This window comes from Penaeus vannamei, chromosome 23 (genome assembly GCF_042767895.1).
Source record: "Penaeus vannamei isolate JL-2024 chromosome 23, ASM4276789v1, whole genome shotgun sequence".
NCBI lineage: Eukaryota > Metazoa > Arthropoda > Malacostraca > Decapoda > Penaeidae > Penaeus > Penaeus vannamei.
In genome coordinates, this window is record NC_091571.1 from 2,530,629 (window position 1) to 2,547,480 (window position 16,852).

The 16,852-nt window shown below is 33.8% G+C and overlaps 2 protein-coding genes across 2 annotated transcripts in view; one reads left to right on the plus strand and one right to left on the minus strand.

The window, feature by feature from the left end:
* Positions 1-3,208, plus strand: part of Sol1 — a 4,682-nt gene extending 1,474 nt beyond the window's left edge. The window contains exons 3-7 of the mRNA XM_027368026.2: positions 453-568; positions 1,059-1,157; positions 1,385-1,592; positions 2,451-2,701; positions 3,037-3,208. Of these exons, the coding sequence (XP_027223827.2) occupies positions 453-568; positions 1,059-1,157; positions 1,385-1,592; positions 2,451-2,701; positions 3,037-3,140 (778 nt within the window). The 3' untranslated portion in view covers positions 3,141-3,208. The remainder of the gene's footprint in view (positions 1-452; positions 569-1,058; positions 1,158-1,384; positions 1,593-2,450; positions 2,702-3,036) is intronic.
* Positions 3,209-4,098: 890 nt separating this feature from the next.
* Positions 4,099-16,487, minus strand: LOC113816002 (acyl-coenzyme A thioesterase 9, mitochondrial). Its single transcript, XM_070137505.1, has 12 exons — positions 16,393-16,487; positions 14,914-14,961; positions 14,638-14,744; positions 13,957-14,078; positions 13,594-13,714; positions 12,800-13,023; positions 12,264-12,447; positions 11,835-11,971; positions 9,801-9,886; positions 6,219-6,306; positions 5,923-6,073; positions 4,099-5,435 (listed from the first exon to the last, which is right to left on the minus strand). Exons 2-12 carry the CDS (start codon positions 14,949-14,951, stop codon positions 5,335-5,337), a joined length of 1,359 nt encoding a protein of 452 aa, XP_069993606.1. The 5' UTR covers positions 14,952-14,961; positions 16,393-16,487; the 3' UTR covers positions 4,099-5,334.
* Positions 16,488-16,852: the final 365 nt, after the last annotated feature.

Sequence of the window (16,852 nt, forward strand, 5' to 3'; positions counted from 1 at the left end):
GGGGGCGGGGGTTGGTGATTGGAAATGGATGTGGTTATTTTGATTGTTTTTTTATGTGGTAATATGTTTTTGGATTGTTGATTGGCTGTATTTTTAGAAAGTTTTGCTGTGCGCGCACCCACGCTCACAGATGCGGACACAGACACATCTATATACACACATATGTACACACACACACACGAGCATGCACATATAGTGTGTGTGTGCGCGTGTGTCTGTGTGTGTATCCATATATATGTATATATATATACATATATATGCATATATATATAAATATATATATATATATATATATATATATATATATATATATATATATATATATATATATATATATATATATATATATATATATATATATATACACACACACACACACTGTATGTATATGTATATACATACAAAAACCAAGGGTAACATTTTCTGAGTATAAAGTCTCCTCTCCTTGCCAGATGCCTCCACACGGACTGGGTGGCCGTCTACAACGTGATCAACGGCAGCAGCAAACAGGAGATTGATCACTTCTGCGGAACGACGGTACCCAACTCCGTCATGTCTGCCTCATCTGGTGGGTATTGGGCCTGCCTGGGCGTCTATGTTTATTACCATGCACTTACAGTAAAGGGAGGATACAAAAAATCGTGAGAGATCGAGTGAGAGTACATTCTTCATTAGATGATAAAAATTAATATCGTTCATTTCGTCTGATGATGAGTTTAGATTTTCTCTAAACGTCTTGATTTTTTTTGGGGGGGTTGAGGCGGTCATTAATTTCTTTTTTATACACACACACACACAAATATATAAATGTATGTATGTGTATGTGTATGCGTGTGTGTATGCGTGTGTGTGCGTGTGTGAGTATGCGTGTGTGTGTGCGCATATCTGTCTACGTTTATGTACACTGATTCTTTCTAATTGATTTACAACGCCTAGTCCTCCATGAATGCCACCCTCTCTCTCGAGGATGATATTCACTCCTATACCCTAATTATAGACCTAGATTTACTTCTGAAGTCCTTTAGCCTGTCCGGTGAATCTCCTTTTCGCTCCCACAGGTCTCCAGCTGGTTTTTAAATCGGGGTCAAGAAGCCCGATTGAAAAAGACCTGCAGAATCCACGCATGGGGTTCTCAGCCAGGTTCAAATTCGTCTCGGGTAAAGCGCAGTCTAAACTGGTTATCCCATTTGAATGAAATATCAGCCATTTTAACCGACTTCGGTGTTGGAAAATACCGTTTTTTATCATCTAAATGGCTAAGTTAGCATTACGAAATATAAGACGAACGGAGGAATACCTGTTTTGTGTAATTACAAAAGCACTGAATAGCATTTCCAAACTTAAAGAATAAAAAATAAAACAAATGCCTTTAACCTACCGGCAGACCTCGGCCTCAAAAGTGGACGCCAGATGTCGGACGGGAGTTGCCACTTCGTCTTCAACAGCACTGAGGCCCGGAATGGCACCCTCTATTCGCCCAATCCAGAGGGCTTCTACCCACTGGACACCACCTGCGTTTATTTCTTCTATGGTCTGCCAGGCGAGATCGTCAGAATCATTTTCAAGTACTTCGATGTGGAGGGAGTTTTGCCGTAAGGGAAATGAGCAATGCGTAGTGTATGTGTGATGGGGAAAGGCTAGATCAGTAGCAACTCGGTGTCATGGAGTCTATTTTGATGATTGTTCAATGAAAATATAACCATTAAAATTATTATTTTCCATCCTTTTTTAAAATTAAAAGGACGCAAATGATCGACCATATTCACAAAGCATCCGTAACTTTTGTGACGTCATCAAAATAAACCCCATGTGCTTTATTCCAAAAATAGAATCAGACTCCATGACACCTCGAGTAGCTACTGACCTAGCCTTTCCCGTACGTAAAGTGGCGGGCAAAAGTCTTGAAATGAAATGAAGCCTCGAATCCGTCTCGCCCTTTACAAAAAATATGTTAAGCGGGTGTTCGGAACGGAATTCGAAACAGGTTGGACAAGAATTTTGACCGTAACTGTACATGCCTTTCATATTATAGGTCTATGCATGTTAACGTGTTTTATGTATTGAATGTGCATTCCTATTTGTGCATATGTGTATTTATACACATTTTTTATTATTCCACTGTGCAATTTGATTGATGATATATTCTATTATTGCGAACTCTTATGGATGTAAAGCATTAAGTGGAATCTATGAATTATTTTTTTTATCTGTCATCATTGTCATTTTAATATTATTATATTTTTATTATTATTATCGTTATTATGATTATCAACATCGTGATCATTAATCCGTCTCCCCTTCCCCCTTTCTTTCTCTTCCTTCCTTCCTTCCTTCCTCCCTTCCTTCCTTCCTTCCCTCCCTCTCTCTCTCTTCTCCCTCCTTCCCTCCTATTCACCACCACCATCATTCTCACTGCTTCTCATGTTCTTCCTTCCATCCCTCTCCCACAGGTGCAATTCCGAGTCCGACAGCGACTACCTCGAGTTCTCCAACTTCCCGAGCGCCGACCGCAAAATCCCGACCTTCTGCGGCTACATGGCTCCCAACGTCATTCACAGCGACTCCTCTTACTTCAGGATGACGTTCAGAAGCAACAGCAAATTCGGAGGAACTGGATTTGCTGCCGATTACCAGTTTCTGGATAACTCGAGGCATCCCTTTGCTATTAAGAGGGTCATTGGGGCGGCTTTTGTGAATGGAGGTAATGTTTTTTTGTTTTTTTCACTGTTCAGGGTTGGTTAATGTTAATTGCGTTGATGGGTGCTGGTACATACATTGGTGGTTTTGAAGTGTTTTGTATCATTGCATATTAATGTGGGTTTGTTTTCTGAAAATGTTTGGATTTGCTTGGGGTACTTACAGGGTCGTCATTTGGGGGGAGAGCAAGCAATGGTCGTAGCTTAAAAATGCTGCTAAAATAGATAATTTTTTCCAAAAAAAATCAGGGGAGGGGATCACACATACACGCACATACCTCCATGTACATGGATTATGATGCAAATATGTTTACTTACCTACAATTTTTCTTGTTTACAGGTCAACACAGTCGAGCAAATTGGCTCCTAGTAGTGACTGTCACTTCATTCTTAATTGTCAAGACCCTGCAGTTAGGATGTTCCTGTATAAAAGAAATTGCATAACTCTGTGGCTTTTATGTATATTGCCTTAATATGCAACACAATAAATGAATTTGAATTGATATGTAGAAATAAAAAAAAATATTAATTAGTATATTTCTTCCTTACCTTGAAATGTATCCAAAACATTTGTAATGAAAAAAAAGTCAAATAAACTGAAAATAACAATTATGTTAAAGAATAATCCAATTCAATATACTTTTGATATAAAAAGTATGGAACCACGAAACAAATTGTCTTGTTAATGGTTAATGGTTACAAAGTAAAATAAATGTGCTAGGCATCAAAAATCATATAACACTATAGAAAGGTGTAATAGTGAAAAGAATAAAGAGGGGGTTAGCTGTTGGTTAAATGTGCTACACGCCAGAAGTCATATAGCAGTTCAGGTAGATAAGAGATAAATAAGGATGATTAGATCAAAGTTGTCAAACGATGAAGTGTGGGACCTTGTAAGGATGTCTATAGGGTATGGTAGGGATTAGCAAAGTAAAAATGATGGGGAGAGAAATAGTCTCCACCTCTCAGGGTCCTCTTGTGGGTTAACGGCTTGGCAACTAAACAAAGGAATACCGTGCCCATGATTCCCCAAAGCCATTCGTGACTGGCACGAAGTTCTTTCAGCACGGCTCTCACACCTCCTCAGCCTCCCCCAACAACGGCAACAAGAAGCATGGGACTGGAGGGGAAATTATCTTGTAGAATTAGACACATTCATAATAGGCTTTATAACCTTTTCACCTGTATTAATAGTGGAGTTAACCTGTTATATGTCTTTTCTATATTATCTAACTATCATTACAACATATCAAGTTCAAAGTGATACTTCAAAATTCTTGAAAAATTCCTAATCATCATTAGACTTTCACAAATTGTGTAAAAAAATTAGGTTTCTGAAATATGAAATATGGGAAAATGTGTTGGGTTTAACAGTTTGGAAATATCAGTAAAACACAAAATGTATATTGTTTTGAAAATTATATATATATTTCTTTAAAAATATGAGTTATGAAAAAAATACAACTGCATAACCAGCTCTGTTACATCATTCAATTCTTAGATATTCTCTAGAAATAACTCATACACACCATTCTCCAATATAATATAATGATTATTTTTGTAAGATACTAGAGCTCTTTTCACTACAAAAGCTAAGCAAAAAAATATAAGTGTTAAGTACAAACTGCACATATAAACAAGTAGAAAATGTATGAATGAGAATGATTATCTTCACAATACAAGCAATGTGTTTGACCAGTTTTGATTACATCTTCATAAGTACATACATGTATTTCTGAAGGTGTAATCAAGACCAGTCAAATACGTCTTTCACACTACGAAGTTATTCCTTCTCATTCATACCTTATCTACAATTGTCACAATCAACACTGCTCATATAAATAGGTCTTGGTGATGGATGAGACCTTTGTAGGTAATTTTAGCCGCCATAAATTTGTGTAGTTTTTCACATGGTCAGGTTTTCTTTCCAGTTATAATTTTTTTTTTATTTCCCTACACATGCATAATTTGTTTTCATTGTTTATCTAGGGTGATGTGTCTAAATTACACCTGTATAATATGTACTCAGTATCAGAACAATCATAATAGTGAAAACATTGTGATTCCAATTTCTAAAACATAGGTCACTGAAAGCCCCACCACTCCAAATACCATAAATATGAGCCAAGGAAAATCATTTGTAAAAATCCCCTTACTACATTTACCATCATTCTGCTTTTTTAAAAGCCCTTAAATCTAAAATAAGTAAAGCACTGCCATAACTAAAGAGATTAGATTCTGACAAAAGATACTTAGGTAGACAAGTGAGTAAAATATGGCCAAATCCTAAGTAAAAGACAAAAGAACCTAAAACTTTAAAAGACTAGATCAAGCACTACATACAAATCAACTATAAATACCAATTAACATAGAGTTGGATTAACTAATATCCACATGAAAAAAGAAAGCAAAACTTTGTGCTTTGATTTCATATAAGTACTTTATAAATACATACCTTTATATACAAAGTGTATAATCATACGAATATTCACACAGAACAGTAAATGTAAATATATGTACTTATGAATATTCATAATGCATGTGTGTATGTTTCTGTACTCATGTATGTATAAATAATTTCAATTCTATTTACAGTATCAAATATTTGATCAAACAACTGTTCTTTCGAACATTCCTTCTAAATCCGTGTGTCTGAAGGCACTTCTCCTTGGCCATAGAACTTGCGAAGACCTCGGACAAGTTGATAATGACGACGACCATCCAGATACAACATGGCCTCTGAAAAAGGAAAAGAAAAAATAAACATAGTACTACAAAATAATACTCTGTTATGAGCAATTAAGCAATACAATGTTCATACTTTTTCCAATTGCTTTGTTAATGCATACTAGTAATAACACACATTTACCTTCCTTTTTTTAAGAAAGACCAATTCTGAATATAAGAATTTTAAAATGTAAACATTCTTTATTCTATGACATTTACCATACAGTGGAATCCCTCTATCACCTATACCCACTTTCAAGTCCTTGTAAAACCGTTTATTATAAGAAAGAGACAATGAAAGAGTAATAATGGAAAAAACAGTACTTACATAAATCAGTCTCTACACTATATTGCTTATTCTTTATAAACAACAACAACAAAAATCAATTATCAATTCCGACATATCTATTCCTTTATTCACATTAAGTATCTTTTCCAAATAAGTTTACAGTAAATCACAGTCTTGTAGGAAATTAAGGCATTAGTCTATCAAACTAACCGTGATAAGTTCGAGGCAAGACGGTTGGACCAGGTCGCATCACTTCGTAAGTGAAGTGGAAAATGTTTGTGAGGTTGATCTCTGAGGTTACAGCATCCATCACACTTGCTTTTGTGCTGACTTGAATGTGTGTCCCCTCAGTGTAAACAACCTTAGAGTGAAGAGGGGATATTTTAGTATATCATTCATAAGAAATTGACTATTTCAGCAATAGTTTACATTAATGAATTATAAAATAATCATATCAATGCTGTCAAATGTCTAGAATTTTCCCAAAAGTTCATAAAACAACCAACCTGTGAGTTTAGATACAGGAGTGATCCAATCTCTACTGGTCGACGGAACATGATGTCATCTATGTGGAGAATGCGTGGCCTTTGTTTGCTGTTGATTAAACCACAATCAGTATCAATAGTAACAATCAAGAGGTGGCATTCTGAGTAATATATATGCAAGATACATAAATAAAAATATGAAGAAAGAGGCTGACATGTTCTTAAAAATTAGAAAAGGTGTTTTACTTCCTTTTTCATATAAATTTTGCATATACATATATACAAAGGTAACATTCAAAACTTTAAATAATAAGAAGAAAATAAGGAAAAGTTAATGTTATTTGTGAATGATATCCAAACTCTAATCATGAAGTAAGTGTTTAGAATAAATCCTACAGCTAATGCTCTAATGAATCCTTAATTCTTGTTACTTATCCTGCATAATCAAAAAGTTCCATCTACGAAATGGTTATAGATATTAGGAACTAGTCAATGAGTATGTTGAGTTCTTGGTAATCTTTATTTCTCCTTGTTCCTTCTACTTTTTTCCCATCTTGTTAATCCTAGGAAAATATACAGTAATTGTTTTAATGTTCACTTCCCACCTAGGCAATGCATTGGTAAGCATAGTCCTGGCAATCCTTTTGATAGGAACTTCAGTGTCTCAAAAACCAAGCTCTCTGATAGGGGTGCAGGTACTGTTTCTTACTTGGGGAAGGAGAGCAGGCACATATTTTCAAAAAAACATACTTCCTCTTCCTATAAAATCATCTGTCCATATACTAATTCTACATTAATCACAGTTAATACTGATATTATTATCAATCTGATATTATTATCAATGCTATTGTTATCATTATTACATGAGACAGGAAGACCAATTACATTATCATTAATATCATTAGCTGACGACAGAATATATTTAATTCTTGAGAGGTATCATACATAAAACTATTTTCTACCCTAGAGAATTTTTTGATCTTTAGAAATCTTTGTATTTACAGTATCTATATTTTAAAATAAATATGAAACTTAACATTCTGCCATGAAAAGAAAAGGAAATCACACTTCGGTTGTTTCATTACCCTAAAATAATTCAAAAGTTTCAGGAATTGATACAAGATTGAAACAGAGGAAGAGATAAAGAGAGGAAGAAAAAGCGAGGAACAGATAAAGGTTCAAGACAGCAGAAGGAGAGCTACATATAAAAGAGGACAATCAAAAAAAGACAAAGAGAGACAAAATGAGAGAGAAGAGAGAAAGGCTGACAAAAAAATCTTGAATGTTAACGTGCCCAATAAAATCTAATAAAACTTCCAAATGGCAAAATTTTTCTTATTCCTTTCTTCATACCAGGAATGTAGTGAATTTCAAGAGAAATGCAGCCTAGCAGTTGCTCCTTCCTAGTTTCATTCATTATGGGTTTAGCATTAAATAAAAACTTCTGCAAGCACAGATATTCAAATATTCTTTTAAATACAAATTCAGTAAGCCTTACTGCCTAAAGAAAGATAAACTATAGTCATTCCAGAAAAGCAAATTGGTATAGTGTACATACATAAACATATATGTATATGTATACTTATCAAAAGTGGCTTTATGTTAAATTCGTAAAGTACTCTTGAAATCTTTCAACCACATTTATATCATGCAATAAACATTCAGTCTCAATTACATCATGCGAGACTCATTCAATCCCATTTACATCATGCACAAACTTTTCCACCAAAAATACTTCTAGACAGAGTTCCATCATACTCCATCCATCCAATGACCAAGGAGATACATTCATCTGCAAATGGCAATACTAACCTAAGTACCGAGACATTAGCCCAAGAAAGCTCAAATGCCTTCCTCATCAAGAATCCACCAAAGATTTTGTTGAAGATATTGCGAGACTGAAAGAAAGAGATACCCTATTGGTTTGTGTTTGGTGGTTATATTCTGTATGTGTGTGTGTTTGTGTCCTTTGTAGTACTAGTACGGTGGGACTTTCTGCGGAACTTTGACACCCAGCCGAGGTTGCAGGCAAAGAGGGACGACAGGACCTCAAGGTATGCCGGAGGAGAAAGCAGATGGCTTCCTGGTTGAAGGTTTTTCTTCCAAGTTTCATTCACTATGAATAGTTAACTACTAGAAAAAAGAAAAAAAGAAAAAGAAAGAAAGAAAAAAAATGGAAAAAGACATTCTGTACAGCATTATGTATTAGGGTCACATGTATATTGTCTAATTAAGATACAAACAGAGCAGGATTACTTATCAAATCATTCACCAATTACATATCTCAAGCAGGAATTTGCACAAAACACCAACTTGATCAATAACAGTTACAATCTACCTATATAACAACTTAACTACATAAATCATACATTTTGCAATACAAATCAGCTTCTGCTTGGTTTTCCATATTTCTTTTCTCCCAAAAATATACACTATTTCACACAATAAAAAAAATCAATTCCTGATATGCAGGTATGCTGGAAAATCACAAAATGAGAAGCAACAAAAATCAGATGTTTTAGCTTTTCATCCAGTAACAGATTACAAAACTGGGAGAATATATGAAAACCGCTAACAATCCAAATGTATTAGTAGAAAATAAGAAAACATTCATTTCATGAATTTCATAAAGTGTTAGACAAAAAGAACAAAAACAAGTGCAGCACTATTACTTTCAATGCTCCATAAATGGAAAGATAATTTGAACTTGAGCTTGATTAAAAAGAAGAGGAATTGTTAACAGAAACTGCCAGAAAGCTTTCTGAAGTATGATCAAATCCATTCTAAATATTCAGCTGTTGGAATAAAACCTTAAACTATTATTCTTTCCCCAAAGTCTAAATTCCTTTTATCATTCTACTTCCTCATCACTGCTTGAAAATTTAAATTCTTTTTGTATTTCTTTTTACTAATCCCAGTTCAAATAGTGTCTGTAACTGTAGTTGTAGAGTAGTTTAATGATAAAAGAAATCTTTACGAAAATCAGTAAATACTTCTATCACTTTCTATTATTGTGGAACCCATCAGACAATGCATCTATCAATCAGTGTAGATATTATTAGGTATGTATCAAGAAGCTACAGAACAGAATCAGTGTGAGAATGATGATGTTCACTCCAAGCATTCATAAACTTCAAAGCATGTTCAGGAATAGGAAAAAGTACATAGAACCTATTGTCAACTAGCGACTTTCTAAAGTCATTCTGAATATTTCATCAAGGAACACTTACATCTGAACCCCTTGTTGCCATTGGCATGCATGTGGCAAACTGGCCATATTTTTATGGAATTATAAGCACTTTCTAGTGTTCACAATCTGAAGAATAATTGCTCTTTAGTATTCAGTTTAGTTTTGATTGGTATGTGTTTGTTTTTTGCTATTTTAGGTGGTCTACGGAAAAGAAAATTAAAGGAAAAAACAGACAGATCCAATGTTAACAGGCTACTCGTCAAGGGCTTCATTTAGATGGCATTTAAGGGGCACAAAGAACAATGGCAAAAGTGGAAGACTAAAAACATCACAGTCGCAATCTGAATGACAATAGATTCATGAATTGCTATTCCAGGAACATGGTTGAGGGAATGATTACACACACTACTGACCTATACGTAAAGGCACATGCCCAGCCTAGTTCATAGGCTTGACGCATGAGAAATCCGCCAAACACCTTCTTGAATCGGTTCCTGTGCTGTGGTTAGGTCAAATGTACTCATGTTAGGCTACTTAAAAAAAACAAGAAGAAAAAACTTAGCAATTCAATTACAGGCTTTGTATATCTGTATACATTTTTTCTTCTATAATTTCACCAGTATAAGGAAAAAATCTTCTAATCTAAGTTTCTTTAAAACCTACAATAATAAAACTAGCTACAAAAATTAGAAACTAAGACAAACAACATAAACACACCTGTCCCAAATGTACCAAATAGAGACTTGCAGTAAATAATAATATTGACAACTGTATTCTAGGGGGTAAACACTGTCTTAATCATTGTTAATTTTTTAATCCCTGCTGAATCTGAGAGCTTCAGCTTTGTGAGAGCAATAATACTGGGTGGGTTCACAGAAGCCATTTTTCAATCTAAAATCTGCATATAAGATTATGACCTAATTCCTTAAAAGATTTATCAAGCATATTGGGATACTGACTAGTGGTGAGCCAAGTTGAACTGTGATACTTGCTGGAAAAAGGTATGATGGAAAGAAAATCTACATGGCAATTATTTGAATGTTTTCATCAAAAGGTGTATAATAAAAAAATCTAAGAATTGATACTCAATATCCATGCACAACCTCCCAATGGGTAAAACCCTCTTCTATAACCTCACAGTCCTTGAATTTAACTCCATCACAGACAGCGAGGTGAAAAGAGGGGTAGTGCATCTAATGTACAGTGGGATGGATTTACTTTAGCTCCATTTATTGTAAAGGAGAATGAAAGTAACAATGATATTGAGTGGAAAGCAACATATAAAACCCCTGTCTGTCAGCACACAATCTCTATTACAAGGGTACAAGAGATAACATTGGAGGACAGTCTTTGTAAGGGAAAGACATATTTTCAAGCACTGCAAATTCTTGATAAAGTAAATATCTCACTCTGATTTTTTTTAAGACTACAAATTAGATACACAGGTCTACTATTGCTGTGATATCTTACTAGTCTTTAGCTAGCATTAGCCATAAACTAATTGCTTTTCTATGAACTTCTCTTGCTAAATTGAACTAATGAATTAAGAAGTTACTTAATGTAGACTTGAAGAATGTAGCGCTTCTAATAACAATATAAGTAAGGATCATTCCACTAATTTTGATAAATTTCTGTGGTATTACTTGCAAGAGAAATCAAAACAATTTGGGAGATTTACTTTCATGGTATTAACAATATCAATTTGATATGTTCTACTATAACCTCAGGAGCCAGTGACTTTAATCATCTGGCAAATCATTAGAATTGGCTGCTATCAAAATTGAAAAAGGGCAAAAAATCAAAAATCAAATAATCAAAACAGCCTTTTGTAATGACAAAAGCTTTGCCATTATCAACACTATGAACATTACATTATCACTCACAATACACAAAAGCTTAAGCCAACAAACATTAACATATATAGGATAGTCTCTTATCAAACTTATCTCTGGGTTGAACATCTTATCTCATCTGTATGCTGTGATCACCATCAAACCGGATACTGTTTCAAAGTACTATCTCAATGCTGGAACTCATTGGTAAGAAAATAAATGTTGAAAACTGCCTGTACACAATAAATGTGATTACTTTGTATCTAATGTACATGTATGCTGTATCAATAGTAGTTGATAATGAAAATAGGATCTGATTTCCATGCAAAATCATTAAATATTCTGTACCTATTGTATATACATAATGTAATAACAGCAACTGATAAAGAAAATAATGAAATGTTCCCATACATAACAGGCATCAGTATTTAGTATCTATATGTATGATATACTAACAGTATTTTATGAAAACTATGGAAATGTACTTAATAAAAACTATAGGAAAGTTCCCATACACAACCACTATATCTATGTAATATCTACCAATAAATATGGTATACCATATTGCACTTCACTCTCGAAATCATCTAGCCAATGAAAATGATAAAATCCTACCTCAGGGTGACAAATAATAAGGTTCTTTAATTTGTGGTCTTCCATCCAGACCGAATTCTCTGGAACTTTCTTGGACGCGAAAGAAAGCTGCTCTGGGTTTGCCATGGACATGAAGACTTCATGTACGAGGCTCTTTTCTGAAAGCATATTTTCTATGTATTTCTATAAAAAGAGGATTATCATAGAAAAGCATTTCATATCTACCAAATAACAGGGGAATTGAACTTTTTACTTAAGGAAAGGGAAAGGAAAGACATAAAAAAAAAAAAAAAAAAAAAAAAAAAAAAAAAAAAAATAATAATAATAATAATAATAATCCTGAAAAACACCCCAAACATAATATCTCAAAACAATTTCCTATATAATTCTAATCCTCCCAAGACCCTAAATATCATTTCAATCTGCACTAATGCTACACAGAGGACATACCCGACTCATTTGGAGGGACTCGAAACAGGCTCTCCTGCTGGATCACTCTCCTGTGTAACTTGTTGATCTCTCCGGCCTGGAATATCCTCTTCTCTTCTGGCGTCTCAGGAACAAGGGGGTTCACAAGAGCTGAGCCTTGGTTGAGGGGGTCCCGAGCCACCATAACAAAGACAGCGCGGGTGACCTGTGAACGAGGTTTGGAGCGAAGGATTCTTTTTTATCTTTTAGAAAAGATGTGTTCATTCTATTTTTTTTTTCTTTATTATGCCAAGATCTTTGAATGTTAATGTGTAGGTGAAAATAAAGATATATGTTAATTTAGTTTACATGATATACTCTTTGATATTATGTATATATTTGTTTTTCACTCTCTGAAAAATATAAATACTCCAAGCTAATAGGGTCTTAATTTACATCTATGGTGAATATATGTATTTTTGCCTTATATGTATTTAATTTACATGTTTCATAAGTCTTTCCACTTCTATTCATATACAAGGGATAACTTTTTCAAATTTGGTAAAGCTTCATCATACCTGGTGCCACTCTCCCTCATTGAACTGCTCCACTTTAATGATGGCCTCCATAGATGATCGTCCGGCCCAAGAGACATGGCCTGATAGTCGGATATCACGGTCTGGCCTCAGCATTACTCCATGGTTGAAATCAATGCGGTCAACGAGAGCGGTGACAATGCTGTATGGGCTCGGCAAGTCTTCCTTCTGGCGAGGATTTTCTAGGTGCTTGTAGCACAGCCACACTGAAAACCGGGAACACCCATATACAATACATGATATATATATATATATATATATATATATATATATATATATATATATATATATATAGATATATATAGATATATATATATATATATATATAAATATATATATATATATATATATATATATATATATATATATATATATATATATATATATATATATATATATATATATATATATATATATATATATATATATATATATATATATCTATATATATCTATATATATATATATATATATATATATATATATATATATATATATATATATATATATATATATATATATATATATATATATATATATATATATATATATATATATATATATATATATATATATATACATACATACACCGACATATATACACATATATATACATATGTACAACAAATATACATCTGACTCCTATCACATACACCTTACTGACACAAAAAAAAGGATTAAATACATAAAAACAACCAACCTCTAATGTCAACAGTTTTCACTCAGAGATACAACCACGTGGGACTGGAAACAAGAAACCCCAAACCGATCACACACCTGCAAATACATCGAGGTCTTCTAAGAGTCTGCCAACTCTTACTCCTCCGAGGAAGGTCACGTATTTTTCCCTTAGTCTCACTTCACTCTCGAGGGGAATGATTGCGCTGTCAAAACTGTCCTGTTGTTTGGTAATCAAAAAGAAGGGAATGATGAATAACTAAATCATAATAAATAATTAATTCACAGATTTGTTATATTGTAATAACCTGACTTGAGTACAATAAAACAATGGATAACAAAATGTAAGTATCCATTTCTAAATTACGTTTTTGCTCTTTGGTAAATTATGAATAGAAAGTAGAAGAAAAAAAATATATATACATATGGAAAAGAAACATGATGCATCTCCTAACTTTCTACCTTCATGCTTCTTGGCGGCAATTCATCCTGTGACTTTGGCAGGAGATCAAGCAGGAAGGATCGATCTGATACTTGCGTGAAACTCTTAGCTGCACCAACTTTTTCTGATAAGCTTGATATCACTGGAAAAAAATCCTAATGCATGAGCCCAATGATGTCAAGAATGTATATATGCAAGCACTGTCTACTGCAGTTTTGTTTTATTAATTTTGTTTACTTAAAAATGGCACCAGAAGCACCATTCCTTGAATTTTCAGAAAGAAAAGTTTTAATCTTTATCACTATCATCATTGTTAATAACATTATGATAACATCATAACAAAAATAATAACATTTACAATGATAATAACAGAAACATATATAAAAACTTCTTTTCTCAAAATTCAAAACAGGCCTAATAAGTGGCTCCTTGTTGACAAAGAGCCTGTCAGTGTGTAAATAAAGTTAACATAACAAAATAACAAAATTCCTACGGACAGTACATGTACCTAGTACTAATGGGTTGATGACTACATGGAATAATATTCAACTCAAATGATAAGAGACAGGAATTAGCATTTCAGATTCTTTATACATCATACTGAGGATGAACTAAAAAGAAACAAAAAACACATAGTTTGTCAGGAATTATGCTATTCTATCTCAAAATTCAACAGAGAGCTTGGAGGCAAACTAACTTACCATCTCTAACAGTCTTGGTCCCTGTATCAGCATTTGATTCTGAATGCAGTCTTCTTGCCTGAAAACAGGTCCTAACACTTCTGCTCACATGGCCACAAACACCAACCCTGTCATATAAAAATTATTATTTTTATTTGGCTTCTATAGAGATAATGTTATAAAATAATATTCTGTATAATACTGTCCAACATTCTCAAACATTATACGGTGTATATATACAATTCTAAGAAAATTCATAAGAACAAACATATTTAACAAAATATAGACAAAGTATACCTGTAGGCCAGGGACAGTGAGGTAAGAATGGACTTCATTACAATGTGTCTGGAAGGGAGAAAGAATTTTTTAAAATTAAAATAAAATAAAAAATCAATCCACTAATGCCAGTATATTTTGAATCCGAAAATAATAGTTTCCAGGAGTCTACAAAATCAGCTTGTGGGGCTGGCCTGCAACAGAAACGGAGCACAAGCTCCAATCCAATGTCACACGCCCGGCAATGTTTATTTTTCCAGGTGCCACATATGACATATCTTGTCATGTTCCCTATACTTAATGAAAATCATATAATGAACCAACTCACATACACGTACAAGAATGGGGTGTATTATGACTCAAAATACACTTTATTATAACATACAGCCTTTCTAATACTGAACAGAATGTATTAATGAGAACAACACAATTGTCACTATAAAAGTAATTTTCAAATAGCATCTTTATCACTGTCATCATCTACTTTTATTACAATATCATTTTCTTCAGTAATCATCTGTGAATATTTGATATATTTTTTTTCTGATTTCATTATTCAATTTTCTGTTACTTCAAATCACAGAGCAGATATCTGAAAGAGTTATCATTTTGATAACTACCAACATTAATCAAATCTTTCCATCACACAGTGGATGTAAAAACTAATATGTATCTGTCTATCTGATACATTGCTCTCAAATGAATTAATATTATTCTTGAGGAATTTCTCTATTTCAAACAAAAAAGGACAGAACAAAAAATCACAATAATATCCCTAAAGCCTTTTGACTATATTGATTCATTAGTTTCTGTTTTCTGTTGCTTTGACTACAATTTGCTCTGTCGTGAATATATAGAGGATTCTTTGTCTTTCATTGTGAGAGTTGGGCGGGGTTGCCCCTCTGAGGGACATGGCAGGAGGCACAGTCTTCTTCATTAGACAATATAGTGACTAATTCAGTGTAAATCATTCATATTTTACTATGCAATTTCTCTAGTACCTTTCATGCCCTCCCCTGCTATCGGGGCCAAGATTTTGCTAAAGGGGTGGGGTTTCAGTGGCATAGTTTTGATATATTTGGAGAGCAGAGAGTGAGAGGAATCCATCAATACTAAAAACACAGTGATCGATTTTGCAAAGGTTTTCTGAAAAAATACCTTTACTTTTTGGCAAACATCTACACCCTCTGTAGATGTTCCCTAACTTGTCCTGGAAGTGAACTCTCACACAAACTAAGGGTAGATACATAACTTCTACCAGTCTACATAAGAATAACTACACTATTGATCAGGAAAAAGTGCGCAGTATATAAAACCAGAACTGCTCCCACCACTACATCAATAGGCCTACTTCGCAACCACAATAACAAGCAAATAATTAAAAACCAACATTACAGCTATATTACCATTCCCAGCCTATAAAAAATCTAAACCAAACAAATCAAAGGCACGCATGAATATCTTATTCGTGACTAAAAGCAAACTACGTTCTCTTTAAACCTCAAATAAACACCGAAAATAGTCTGCAACTCCGCCTCTCCAAAATGTTGTGGTCGCTTAATCCTGCAAGATAACAATAGCGTTTCGCTCGAACAAGATTGTATTCTGATTTCTTGGAAGATTAATCAACGGTGACAAATTGTGCTTCTAATATCTTTTTCTTGATTACCTTTTCTTGCGCACATGAGACGACCCTCTGCGGATGATAAATTGTGCGATATATTGATTATTCTGTTCTTCGTCGCGTTGTTAATCTTTAGTACTGTATAGTGGCATCTCTTTTGTAATATACTGTATATGCATACATATGTAAAGACAGATACATATATACATATATCCATACGTACATATATACATATATATATGCATACATCCATACATACATGCATAGATACACACACACACATACATACACAGACACACACTCACACACACACACACACACACAAGCACGCACGCA

Bases quoted from the DNA above. Each gene is read 5' to 3' on its own strand.
- LOC113816002 (XM_070137505.1), bottom strand. From the start codon at position 14,951: ATGAAGTCCATTCTTACCTCACTGTCCCTGGCCTACAG. The intron at 13,715-13,956 runs GTAGAAAGTTAG...ACCAAACAACAG, and splicing joins TGCCGCCAAGAAGCATGAAG to GACAGTTTTGACAGCGCAAT. The intron at 12,448-12,799 runs GTATGATGAAGC...CCTCGTTCACAG, and splicing joins ATGAGGGAGAGTGGCACCAG to GTCACCCGCGCTGTCTTTGT.